This window comes from Microplitis demolitor, chromosome 1 (genome assembly GCF_026212275.2).
Source record: "Microplitis demolitor isolate Queensland-Clemson2020A chromosome 1, iyMicDemo2.1a, whole genome shotgun sequence".
Taxonomy (NCBI): Eukaryota; Metazoa; Arthropoda; class Insecta; order Hymenoptera; family Braconidae; genus Microplitis; species Microplitis demolitor.
In genome coordinates this window covers 1,088,749-1,102,894 of record NC_068545.1, presented here as the reverse complement: position 1 = coordinate 1,102,894, position 14,146 = coordinate 1,088,749, and the positions used below count along the sequence as shown (strand labels likewise).

The 14,146-nt window shown below is 29.2% G+C and overlaps 1 protein-coding gene across 1 annotated transcript in view; it reads left to right on the top strand.

The window, feature by feature from the left end:
• Positions 1–540: 540 nt before the first annotated feature.
• Positions 541–14,146, top strand: part of LOC103569783 (potassium channel subfamily T member 2) — a 60,318-nt gene continuing 46,712 nt past the window's right edge. The window contains exon 1 of the mRNA XM_053741969.1: positions 541–788. Coding sequence (XP_053597944.1) covers positions 541–788 — 248 coding nt within the window. The remainder of the gene's footprint in view (positions 789–14,146) is intronic.

Genomic DNA, 14,146 nt, shown 5'->3' with positions numbered 1-14,146 from the left:
TACTCAACTTAATCTCCAAAACTAAATTATGATAAAACAAATTAAAGGATTTGGTAGACTGTTAAAGATTAAAGTTACCTATTTATTCTCAATGGATACCATGACCTGATTAATAATTCGATTAGGTTAATCAGCATTCAATATGCGTAACATAACATGTTATCGATAATTTTCATAATTTCCAAATTTCTAAATACTACGAGTGTAAGCCAATAATTTTTAATAAAAATCTCTGGCTAATTTTTATAAAAAAAAATAAAAGTTGACATTTTTGAAAAAAAATTTATGGGTGGTCACTTCACCTGACTTGTAAAAATTTTATTAAAATTTTTGGACTGTAAATTAATTTTTTTAATAGAGCTAAAATATTATTTTACCAAATCCTTGATTTTTAAAAAATTCCTTTTTATTTTTTTTTTAATTTAAAAATGTTTGATTGTAACTTATCGTCACGTAAGTTAACAAGAATAAAACTAAAACTCCCACACGACAAAAAAAAAAAAAAACAATTTATGAGAATGATACAACTGTGGGACAGAAATGTCGGTGTTCTTCTTCCGACTCCACAATCTGCGTCGTATAGCAGAAGCTCAAAAAAAACGTGAGAAATGCAGTGGAGCTGGTCAATGTGGTGGTCAACGTGGGACCAATTGTGGGGACCAGTCCCAACCTACCGCCGGGTCAATGCAGTCCTGCAAAAATATCCAACGGGGACCCAGTAAATTATTCGAACGAGCGCCGCTCCAACCCAGCGACTCACTCGACGAAATAGCTTTCCAGATACCCAGGTAACGAACGCACAGCTTTTTACTACTTTATTTATTCAATCTAAGTAAATAAAAGAAAAACTCACAAAGAAGAAAAATAAAATAAGAGTGACATTATACTTGGCTGCTTATAAAACATTTGCGAGGACATTAAAGGTCAAGAAGTGTGCAGAGAAGCACTTTCTTCACTACACCCTGTGCCTCTCACTTAAACTTCCGCCGTGCCCGGATACTCCCAAAAAGCTTCTCGCTATTTTTTTTCTTTCACTGCTGCCTTTACGCATCCTGTTAAGTCTCGAGTGACGAGCGAGTTTCTATTAATAAATGTAACCAGGTTCGTTAAAACTCGAATAAAAGACAAAGCAGGCTAAACTAATGTCACCTACTTGCAGTAATGACATCTTCAAGATAATGAGCAAGGACTACTCACTTGTGCTACATATATTATTATACTTAAATATATTAAATGACGTATACTATTCAATAGTCACAATTCTGCTGTAATTAACACTAATCTCTCATTTAATTAAAAAAATATTAATGCAGTAGCTTTAAAAAATTAATTTAATTACCCGGAAAATATAATTTGTGTAAAAAAAAAAAAAAAAAAAAAAAAAAAAAAAAAAAAAAAAAAAAAAAAAAAAAATTCAAATGACTGTTTAAAATTTATATTAAATGCCCAGAAGTTAATTTTTGGAAATGAAAATAAAAATAAATTTTTTGTCGAAATTTTGAACTGAAGGGTTTGTCGGAAGTGGTCAATATGCTGTACTGGTTTTAATTAAAAATAGCGGGAAATTCAAAATTTAAATTCTGGGAAATTTTTCAAATCCAAATTACTTTTTGTTGGCCACTTGATTATTTTTAAAAAAAAAAATTTCATAAATTAAAATTTTAATTACCTCTTTTTATTAAACAAAAAAAAAGTTATAAAAAGTAATCATCGTTAGCAATAGAGTTTATAAAATTGATGAAAAGAGATTTGAGATAAAAATAAAAATAAAATTCTACTTTCAAGACCACTCAGCTCTGATTAAAAGATAAATAAATAACCGAAAAAAATTAAAAAAAAAAAAACGGTAATTAAATTAAAACATAAATAGTTTTTAGTATAAAAATCTAAAGTTTGAACAAGCTTGAAAGGCTTTAAAACAAGTTAGAGGTCGAAAAAGCAGTCAAGTGTACAGTGCTGACACTGCTGGTGATGAACTCAGTCACAATGATTACCTCGAAGAGCATCATCATCGTTGTGTCTGTTGCTTTTCCTTATAAACTGCCTTTACTTCAACTACTACTACAGCTACAACTACTACAACTACTATCAGAAAATTACCGAGTGAGATAGTAAAACATTTTCCTTTAGTCGTGCGTCCAATCCTCAACCGGTACAAGCACAGAATCCCCAACCCCAACTCTCCCAACTTCAATTCCAACCCCTTCAACAAACTGGCCTCGGTTAATGCGACGGAAGTGAACTTCCAACGATGTTATATCTAATCATATTGAGCTTTTCCAAGATGAACATAACTCGAGATTCCGTTTAATTTATTGACTTTCCTCCCTTCTGAAGTAAAAAAATATCAATTATTATTATTATTATATTTTTATTTTCGTCCCTTAATCTCTGATCTCTCTTGTTCTCGACTCGAACCCGATCTTACTTGTATTCTTATAAAAACTTAGATTAATAGCCGCTATTACATCTCTTAACTTAAATTTTTAATACCCTTTTAAAAAAAACTATTATTTACGCGAGTTGTATGAGTAAATATGTTCATGGTTCAAAAATAAGACACAAAGCTCTGTCTCGAGATATATGTATAATATTTTCTGTATCAAGTTTCTATGGATTAACTGCTTTAGTGCACTCGGGTAACATCTTTAATCTTCGGAATATAAAAATAATATAAACAGAGGCAACTAACAACAAGAAACCTCTTGGGTATTATTAAATTCAAAAGCCATAAAGCTCTTTACAAATTTTTTAATCATAATAATCTAATGAACGTACCTTTTTATTTGGTTTAATTTAAAAAGTAACCTCACGCTATTGTCCAATTGTAATTAAAAACTTAATTTGCGAAATTCGATAACTCGGCGCGAATTTTTTTTTTTTTTAAGACGAATCGTCATAAAATTTTTGTTTAAAATTATCGAGGAAGTCGCCGTAGTGGTGCATAAAAAAAAAATTGCAGTATAGTTTTTAATGATTTTTTTCTGTACAAGGTTACTTATACCTGATGATAATTACTATGCAATTATTAGCGTAAATATTTTAATACTAGCTGTATTTCAATGGTATTTAATTTTTTACTCTTCCAATGAATAAATCACATTTTGAAATCCGTCGTTACCATCGGCTGTGGTAATTTTTCTCCCTTAATTTAAATAAATTTGAACCGTATATTTTTCCCCAGTTTTATTCAAAATACTATTTTACTGACAAATTTAACTCATTCATATATTTTTATTCGAACAATCATTAACAAGTATTCAAAAAACATTTTTCAGCTGACAGATGATTGATAGTCAGCCGCCCAATTTAAAAACAGTAATAGCCAATTCTTACTCTGTCTCGTAAAGAAAAATTATATTTCTCAAAAAAAAAAAAAAAAAAAAAAAAAAAAGCAGCATTGAAAATATAAAATTTTAAAATCATTGATATTTCCCTTGAATTTTCAAAAGTTTAAACGTTTTTTAACCTTTTTTCGGATACTGTAGATTGAAAAGTGATTATTCTTGTCTATAAATTCATATTAAAATATAAAAATTTATAGCAATGTGTAAAAAAATTTGAAAATCAGTAGTTAGATTTAGCGTTTGCTGGGCGGGTTGTTTGTTTATTATGTTCGGAATTACTGGTCGAGTAAACACACAAGAGGCTCAAATCATGTAGTACTCGACCTAGTCACATCATCACATCACATCATGAAATCCCTTTACTATGAATGCCGGTCCATGTCTATCTATCGAGCTATTCTTGACTGGTGCATCATGATTACCAGCCAATTATTGTCCTTGCCATTGGTCTACGACGATTTCGAGTAGCCAGTGTATTAGTAAGTACCCCTAAACTACTATTGTTGTGTGGACTGATGATGGACATGAATTCTGCCGATCAGCACTTGATTGTTGTCTGATTCGATCGTTACTTAGCGAGCACATATTGCTCGAGCTTATTCCCCTAAGCTTATTATTTCTCTTCGAGATCATCTTACACACAATCCAATTCCGCTGTAAACAGAGCGTGCAGCCGAAAAATATATAATTCCACATTAATAAATTCTATCATCAATCAATCAGAGGTTTTAAATTTCTACCCTTACTTTTTATTCACTGCGCGTTATATCAAATTTTTTATACTGTGGAACTCAACTGAATACAAAACTAGAATCACAATTGCCCATTGTACAAATCGAATGAATTTGTTAACAAAATACCAAACAATTGTCTTGTTAAAGAATAAAATACTTTATTTGCCGATCAGCCATTTTTTTTTTTTTTTTGGTAACTACAAAAAAAAACGTTATTTTTATTTAGCAATTTTCTAATGGAATTCTAAAGTTCAAACACTTTACCCAATCAATTTAATTTTATTTTTATCAATAACTTTTTTTTTTTTCCAAATTTAGCTGCTTTCAAAAAATTAAATTGAGTTTTATGTCTAAATAATTTTAATTAAATATAATGAATTAAAATAATTAAAAGTTTAATTAATTATGACAATAAGTCTGAAGACAAGAACTTTCGTCAACCCATCAAAGCTCTCTCAGCTTTGTGTATCTTTGGATCCGAATCTCCGGTCGGTAAAGCGGCAAATCTTGTTTGGAATTACCGTCACCAGTTACTTAAAATCGCTATACAAAATCAAAATAAAAAAAATTACATCACAACACGATTGTTCTTCAAAGCTCACTAATTCTGTAAAATTAAAATCGATAAATAACAGTGATATGAACAATTAAAAAATTTTATTATAAACTTACACTTGGATAATTTTATTGCCAGACTATTTAAATATTACGATACACAAATTGAATGTTTTTGAGTTAATATTCACAAAGCTGTCATATATGAACATAACAGTTCACTGATTCGTTAAATTTAAATGTTCACATTCGTTTCAAAAATTTTATACATATATATTTGCGGGCAATAATTATTTAAAACAATAAAATTCATCCACCGGCAGACCAACCGACCGATTAATTGATCGAAAAAAAAAAAAAATAAATTAATCACTTCCATTCCCGAGGTATCAGTAACAAGAGTAAAAAATAATTCGGCAATAATTTATATAGAAAAAGCAATTTTTCAGTTATCAGGAGATTCCTGCCTTTTATTAATTTTTTTTTATCAAAATAAAATAAAAAAAAAAAAAAAAAAAAAGGACAACATCTAAAATGATTAAACGATTGGGTAAAATGTTATTGTTAAATAATATATAGATGAGAGAAAATTCAAACGTGTAAATTTTATCCTGGACACACAACGATGAGAAACTCGTAATACAACAGAGTTTACCCCCCCCCCCCCTGTTACAGAATTGAAATAATAACGAATGACGATTTTATATTTTTCATCTACAGTATTGTTTATTACGTTATATATATATATATATATATATATATATATATATATATATGTATGTATATATGTGTATATGAATTTCCACTACCACGGACTATATATATTTTTTTTAATATTACCACCACCACTACTACCACTACCAGGAACGAAACACTTTATGTTAACCGCGAGCTTGCGCGGATGTTGGCCCATTGGGGTAACCTGACGTCGACACCGATAGTCGGCGCTCAGCGACGACGCTTTCACTTCTTCGAACTTCGCGGAGAAAAGCTCGCTAGTAACGGCGCGCAAATGAAAACGCGCGATCCGTTATAATTTAGTTTTAATATAAAAAAAAAAAAAAAAAAAACTATTTTATTAAATTGTTTATTTATTTTATTTTTTTTTTATTATCAATATCGAAAAAAAATTCTGAGTGGTCGACGTTATTATTTTCGAAATATAAATTTGAACAAAACAATAAATAAATTTGAATACCGTAAATTCGGTAATGAAATTTTTGAAAAAAAAGTGTCGCTGTCTCGTGTCAAAACGTCGTCGTTTAATGTATTTTTATTTTTTCTCAAACCAGTTATCATTATTATCATTAAAAAGATACGTAAATTGATACGTAAATTTATTGGAAGAAGAAAACGTCAACGAAAAAAAATTTTTATTTATTTATTTAGTTTTTTTTTTTAATTTAACAAACTGTAAATACGTGAAGCAATAGTGGTTCTATTAAAATATATACCGGAGTTTGTGTAAAAAAAAAAAAAAAATCTCAACTTTGTAAATGTTGTTAATTTTTTTACTGTGTCATTAACTGAAAATTTTTTGACCGGATGTTGAGATAAATGTAAATAATAAAAGAAAAAAAAAATAACGAGTAAGACATAGGGGCAAAAGGGTTCAGCTGAATGTAGAATCTTGTTAACGGGCTTGGCGGTTACAACAGTGACAAAGAGGTGTCCGTCAACGTGTTAAGGGTGACAGGGTTCACATTTGTTTCCCGGACGATTTGTAAATTCTCGTCTGTCTAAAAGCGGTATCTCAACATCATCAATTACTATCATCGAATTCTTTTTATACCAGAGCTATTAGACATTTTTCACTGTTACTCTGATATTTTTCGATATACATCGATCACATTAATTGATAATAATAATATATTTAATGTAAATTTATTGACACTATATCTTAAATTATTTTTTTTACTCTTTCATTTTTATTACAAGTCATGAAAGTCTTTAACGTAAAAACTGATGCGTGCATTTGTATATACATTGATAACACTAACAATAATAATAATATACTAACACTAAAAATAAAAGTTAACAATGAGATAAATATAATTAAATAAATATGTATCTATAATTAGTTTAAAAAATAATTTGTAAATGACCAATCGCTCGTACAGCGAATATTTAATTAAAATAATGTAGACAAAGGTTAATATTAATATTAATAAATGAGTGGAGGTTTAATTATTATTATCGAACGCTGGTTGGCGGGTCCAAAAACGTAGTATATTATAAATAAATAAATAACTAATTAATTAATTAATTGATTAATTAAGTCTATTAATTAAAATAAATAATACGGACTAAATATTAAGTAAAAAAAAAAAAAAAAAAAAATTAGTAACACGTGTCGTGTTTCGTAATGGTCCAATGGAAAAGTAACTAGTAATCGTGGTCCAAATATCTAGTGTCTTAGTCCCGAAGTAAATGTATTTTTTGACTGAGTGTTTCTGCTAAAAAAATTAAAATAAAAAAACACTAAGGGTCATTTGAACGTAGTAGTGGGGTTTTTTATTTATTTGAACGTAGCATTGGACAGGAAGGGAATTATTGACAGTGACAGTGAGCTCTGAGCGGACGGTTCAAAAATAGGCTCTATATTTTGAGAATAAAATTTGAGTGCGTAGTTTTGCTGTAAGTTGTATCGATAGTTAAACAATGATATAATCAGTGGGAATGATTGAAATGGCGACCTCCAGTAGATATAGCAGCTACAATTGTCTTACTAGTTGGGACAGCTACGACAGAATTCCAAGGTATTGTTTACTTCAACTGTCTGTATATTGTATTAGTATTATTGTTATAGTTATTGTTATTGTTATCATTGTGCCTGCTATTATCATGAATTATATGAAATTATAAACCAGCATTTCCTAGTAAAATATATGACGTAGATCGATGTGTTAAGATGTTTATTATTTATGACAGCGGGTATACTTTTAAATCCAACTTTAACTTCATTAAACTTGACAATAACAAATTATAAGTTTATAGAATAAACTTGACCATATTTCACTCTATTTATATGCAGACTTTTTTTTTATATTTAGAAAACTTTGACTGGTGTTTAAATATTGAATGAGAGTATTCTTGTTAATCGTTTGAGCACAGAATAATTGATGAAAAAAAAGTAGAATTATTTTTAGCGAAAAGAAAGTTCGATAAGTTTTCAGTCAAATATTTAATTTTTGGTTGATAGAATAAAGTTTAACATTTATTTTTCGTCTGAGCTAAAGTATGTAGAGTAAAGCAAAAGATAAAAAAAAGTAAAATGATGAGCCGCGAAAGGCAAGTGGTCGATAAATATTTGAAAGTGTATTGTTCTTTATAATTCAAAGTTTGGTATAAACTCTCGTAAGTGAGTTGGATGTTGGTGTGTAGGAGAAACAGAAGTAGTGAGTACACAGTCTACCCAATAATTTGACTCACTTGCCTGAGAGCACTTTACCGACGAAATGCACATTGCCATTTCGATTGTACTTTCGTTGGTAGCATTTACGACTGGGGGTGAGGGGCCGAAGGTAAAAATGGAACCGCGGGAAAGGGGAAAGCGCGAAGGGAGTAAAAGTTTTTGAATTGCTGTAGGCAACCTCTCAAATGTCGGATCCTTATACTTGTGTCTGGAAAATCAGAGTTTCAGACTACGCTAGATCAAGGCACTTCAATAAAACATGAGTTGTCGTGACAATTGTAAGCTACTGACTCTAGTAAAATAATATCGTGTATTTATATCAGATGCACTTAGTCTTTATGGATATTACTATTGTTTCATGATAATAGTTTGTGGAAAATAGTACAGTTTAAAAAAATAATAAGTTTTTGTGTTAATTTTTTTGTAAAGGCAATCAGTTGATTTCAATCATCTCCAAGACAAACAGTTAACAATTTTTGGATCTTCTTTTTAACGAATCAATTGTAAATAAAAAAAAAACTAAAAATATGCACTTGTAGAAAATTTTAAAAACTACAGGTGCAATTTTTTCATATATTTATTTTTTTAATAATTTATCATTTTTTTTTAAATTCAAAAATTATTAGACAATTTATCGAGACATTTATAATCATTTTTTTTTTTTTTATTTATTTAATTAATTTTTCTGACATAAAATTCAATATCGACATTTTTGTAAAAATATCGAAATTAGATTTTTCTATTTTTTTATGAATTTACTCATTTATTAAATTTTGAATAATGAATTTGAATTAAAAAATCCATTTATTAAATCTAATTAAAAAATTACAAGAGAATAATTAGGGTAGAAGTAGCATTTGTGGCCACTGTTCCATTTTTGGACATTTGATACTTTATTTTAATTAATGAAAGGGTTTAAAATAAATTTTTTTATTTCAATTAATTATGCTATTGCGTCTTTTACAAATTATATTATTTAAATTTTTCAAGGGTCCAAAACTGGCCCTAAAGTCGCAAAAAAACGTCACCTCTACCCTTTTGAAAAGTAATAGAAGAAAAAGTTATAAAAACAAGTTAAATAACGTTTTATAAATAATTTAACAAAGCCATTAAATGTTAGTGACTTTTAAATGGTCGCAAATGAACGACAGTCAAGAGATATATATCAATAAATAATTCAATGGAATTTAAAGTTGAGGCAAGTAAAGTCTCTTGGGGTGAAGAAAGAGAAATTGAGTGGGTAGAGTCAAGGGCGATGAGGGTAAGAAGGATAACCTGAGCAAAGGAGACGAATGATCACTACACTACACTTCAATATATATATATATATATATATATATATATATATTTATATATTTATATATATATCTTCAAGTCACGCTTCTCGAATATATTAATTTCCAATTTGATAACTAATTGCATCGATTGCCTTAATGTCAAAAAGGATTCGTTCATTAGTCCATCCTTCCCCTTCTTCTTCTGTCCCCTTCTTCTCCTCTCAGTCGTTCGTTAGTTACGAGACTTTTTTATACAGATAACGAGAAAAGCTCGATCCAGAGTGGGGTCGAGATGGTAAAGTAGTTCCGCCAGAACTCCTAAAAGTCCAAGTGGGAATGGAGAGTAAAAAAAAGTTGCTGAGGTTCTCAGGGGTTGTTACTAAAAAAACTAAACAAAAAAGTGCTATCATGTAAAAAAAAAATTTTTACACTTATAACTTTTTTAAAAATACAAAATAACAAAAAAAATAAAATAAAATTCAAAACTTAGATATTTTAATTATTTAAGAGATAAAAATAAAATTTTTTCTTTCATATAAATTCAAAATTTTTATATTTTTTTTTTATTGAAAAAAAAGTTGATAATGAGTTTTAATTAAAATTTTTTAAAAGAGTAAATTTAAAAAAATAAAAAATTTCTTTTGACGTATTCGTGACAAGAGACACAAAAAAACATAATAGTGAGAGTTAAAATGTCTGGTAGTAAATTCAACAAAAATATGTGAGCACTGAATACGAATGTACAAGTGCAGGTATGATATAGAAATGTTTAAAAGAAAAACAATAGTTAAAAAAAAAAAAAATAGTAATAATAATTTTCCTCAATGGATCAATACGTCCAGGACAATAATACCCATGCACTGTATTGAGGTGAATTATAGCCGACGAAACTCCGTCAATGTTCAGACTGTGACACCAACGAATCGATCGCATAAGTACATACCTTTCGTTATGTGCTAGACAACACGCAAACCCAATATTCACTGCTCCCGGAAAATCATTCAACAGCCTTATCAGTACTCTTGCCAGTCTTTCAAAACATACATTTAAACCTCCGGCAAACATACGAACACACACACCCACATTCACTCACGTGCTCTTACTCAAATACTAAATCTGTAATAGGGTGTTCTAGATAAACATCTTCATTTGTCTCACTTGTCAATTATTAGCGTGATAACTTTCAACTTCTGACAATCAAATGACTAAATATTCAGCTCTTTTATTCTATTAATAAAAAATATAATACTAAGGTAAAATAGACATCTTGATAATCAATTTTATTTAATTACCCATATTTTTTTTTTTTTTTTTTTTTTTTTTTTTTTTTATGAGAAAATTGATAAAATTTTACACCCTTTCATTTAAAAAATATTCATTAATTCTCATTAAGTTTTATTAAAATTCTTGTCACAAATTACCTCGTGTTTAAATTAATTATTAATTAATTTACGATTAAATTGTCCGAGCAAGTCTTTATTCAATATTTTAACTCGGAAAAATTTGTGGGCTTTCATTAATCATAATTCAAATATTTAATTATTTATTGATGAAGTAATTAAATAAGAGAGGGAAAAATTACGGAATCAATTCATATTTTTTTTTCTCATGGATTCAAATCATAGCTTACTTTGACAGTTTAAAAAATTTTTCAAAATTAAAAAAAAAAAAAAAAATTATTTAATTACACTTTTGACCGGAAGATAAATTTTTTATTATCGATTTCACCCTATTCAATTATAAAAAAAAAAAAAAAAAAAAACGGATTCTAAATTCGTTTTACGAGAATAGAATTAAAAAACCAATGAAAAATATATTTTCAATATAAAAACAAGGTAAATTTACAAGAGTTTATAAATTCTCAATTTCTCCTGTCAAAACATAAATATAAAAATTTTAATCTTCATCATAAACAGTAAAAATTCAACGTCATCTCCATAAAACATCACCTGCCCATCGATCACTGTCATTTATAAAGCACTCTCTAAAAACAAAAATAATCAAAACCAAACATCAGATCCACCAATAATAACTTTATATACGTACACATATATTTATGTATATCAACTATCAGCTATAGAATATCACAAGCCCACTAATTAATTAATCCATCATTATTTCCATCAATTTTCGGTCTGTAACAAGAACGACCGAATTACTAAAATCCTTTAATTGGTTTTCCTCAGTAATCATGACAATCAAACGACTGGTTGTTTGTTATCGACCATTACCAGTGTTACTGTGCACACAAAAACGTGATACTCATTACGCATTAACTCATTAAACTTACGTTACCCCCTTTTGTAACAGTAGTCTCTCGCAGTCCGACAGTAGCGGCCAAAAGCTCGGTTCGATTCGACGACTGATTCCCCCTCCCCCCTTTTATTATTTCCAATGTTTTATTTATCTCGAGCCCTCGCTCGTTCACTCACTATTTTCCTCTGTATATTTTCACTTGCAATCAAAGTGACGAATGAGAATAGCTAGAAACACCGATTGGAACACACCAAATGAACCTGCTCCATACTCAAGTTAAATTGCACAAGCTTCGAGTTTTTCTGTTACTGCTACTGCTGATACAGACAACTGATGGTTCAATAGTTGAAAATAAAAATAAAGTCTTTATAAAAACAACATAACCAAAAAATATTAAATATTTCCCTTACTTTTATTAAATCAAAATTTTTTTTTTTTCGAATTTTAAAATAATCATTGAGCTAGAACTCATTATTTTTTGAATTCACAATTGACAGAAGTAGGACACGTCGATTGTTTTTTTTCAACCGCTTCAATTGAATACATATATCAATATATTTATATATATGAGATGGGACATGATAGAAAACTCGAAAAAATTTATTGTTTTGATTTTAAATACCGGTCATACTTCCATTTTATTTATACCACACAAATCTATGACGAGGTTTCAATATTCTTTCCTTGAAAAAAATTTCTGTCACAAAATCCATGGCGACATTTTTTTCCAAATTTTTTTTATCAGTCTGACATTCAGTGTAGGGGTGAAATTTGTTTGTTTGATCCGACACAATTAATTTTGTATAATTAAAAAAAAAAAAAAAAAAAATTGACGGAATGAATAAAAATTAATTCGAAATGTCATTGAATGTTATCTGGTGATGAATAAAAGAAAAAAAATTAAAATGCAATCAACTTTTAGAATTGTTAAAAAGTGTGAATGAAAAAGGAGTGATAGAAAAGAGTGGGTATAGTTAGGATGACTGATATTCCAGCTCAGCAATTTCCATGTAAAGCTCTAAAGAGAGGGAGGGATAAATAAAAAGTAAAAGAGTAGGATGAATGGTTTACTCTGTAGCAATCGGTACGGATCCTGTGCCCTGCTGTCGGACCTGAAAAAATAAAAGAAAAAAAAAAAAAAAAGAAATAAAGAGCTCACACACAAAAAAAAGGTAAAAATTTATTCAACTTTTAAAATTGAAGCTCCAAGACTTGACGATTGGATTCGGGTGATTGCCGTGAAGAGAAAATCCTGGCAAGAGAATGAGTATACAGTAGAATAGGAATGAGCGGTACGGTGGCAGTGGGTTTAAGCTTAGAGAGCAAGGGTGGACGAGGTAGAGAACGTGAAGGGGTCGGAGAGAATGAGAACTGACTAAATGTCACGGTTTTATAAAAGGTCCAGAGGAGATTAGTTCTCGACTATGAAATGTATACTTTTGAAGGTTATATTAAACGATCATCGTGACATTATATTCTATGGAGAGATCAAATTAATCTTTAAGCTACAGCCGACTACTGACAATCTCTGTCCCAGTTGTCGCGAAAACTCAAAAAGGTTATATATATGTACATATATCACTATGATTATATCTAATTGGATACGTCGATGTTCAAATTCATTATTGTTATGATTATAATGAATTCCAGTAATAGCTTTTGTGGTTAACCTCTTAATGCTCAGATTAATTTCTCCTTTTCAATTTGTTTAGTCATATAAATCCTTCACTTTATCATAATCTTCCAAACGAAAATTTCATATCAATAATTTCATCGTTTTACGTTCCTCCGAATCAAAGCGTTTTTCGCGCAACGAAACAAAAATTTTTGGTTTGGCTGCTGAAAGGGGACTTAAGGAATAATTGGGGCTAATGTACGAAAAGCTTAAGAAATCAAGATCTAGATTTTTTACTTTTCATTTCGTTTATGCAAAAACATGCAATGCAGCAAATCCATGTATTTTTGTTTGGTGAAAAACTTTGCGATCTTCAGGTACATCTCATACTCTAAAATCATATTTCTAAAATAAGTTCACATGCAAATCCTAGTATTCGTTGAATAAATTATTTTTTCTACGATTTTGTCCAAAAAGGAAAAAAAAAAATTTGAAAGATCAACTTAAAATTTAGTTTATTTCTAAAATATACGAACACAAAAAAGGATTTAGAGACAGGCAAAAAAAGTGTATTTCGGGCACCCTTCCAAGAATGAATAATGAATTTTAATTATTGCTAAGATTAAGGTATTCAATTTTAATAGATATAAGTTAATTACTCTCGAGTTATTTACTTAAGAGAACTTGTCAAATAAACCCTCAAAATGGGGGTTCTTAATTTTCACATAATATTAAAGTTAGACCGCAAGTATGAGCGGCAAAGTAACCCAACCCAACACAAGTTAAGTAAAGCCTTTGATCTTGATTTTGAATTGTGTCTTAATAGCTTTCTACAGAGCCCTCAATGTCTGAACGAGCAAATTATTATGTCGAAAAATTTCTTACTTTACCATAAAGCTTATCTAAATATTGCTTTTTTTCCACTCATTAAAAGTTTTATCTTTTTT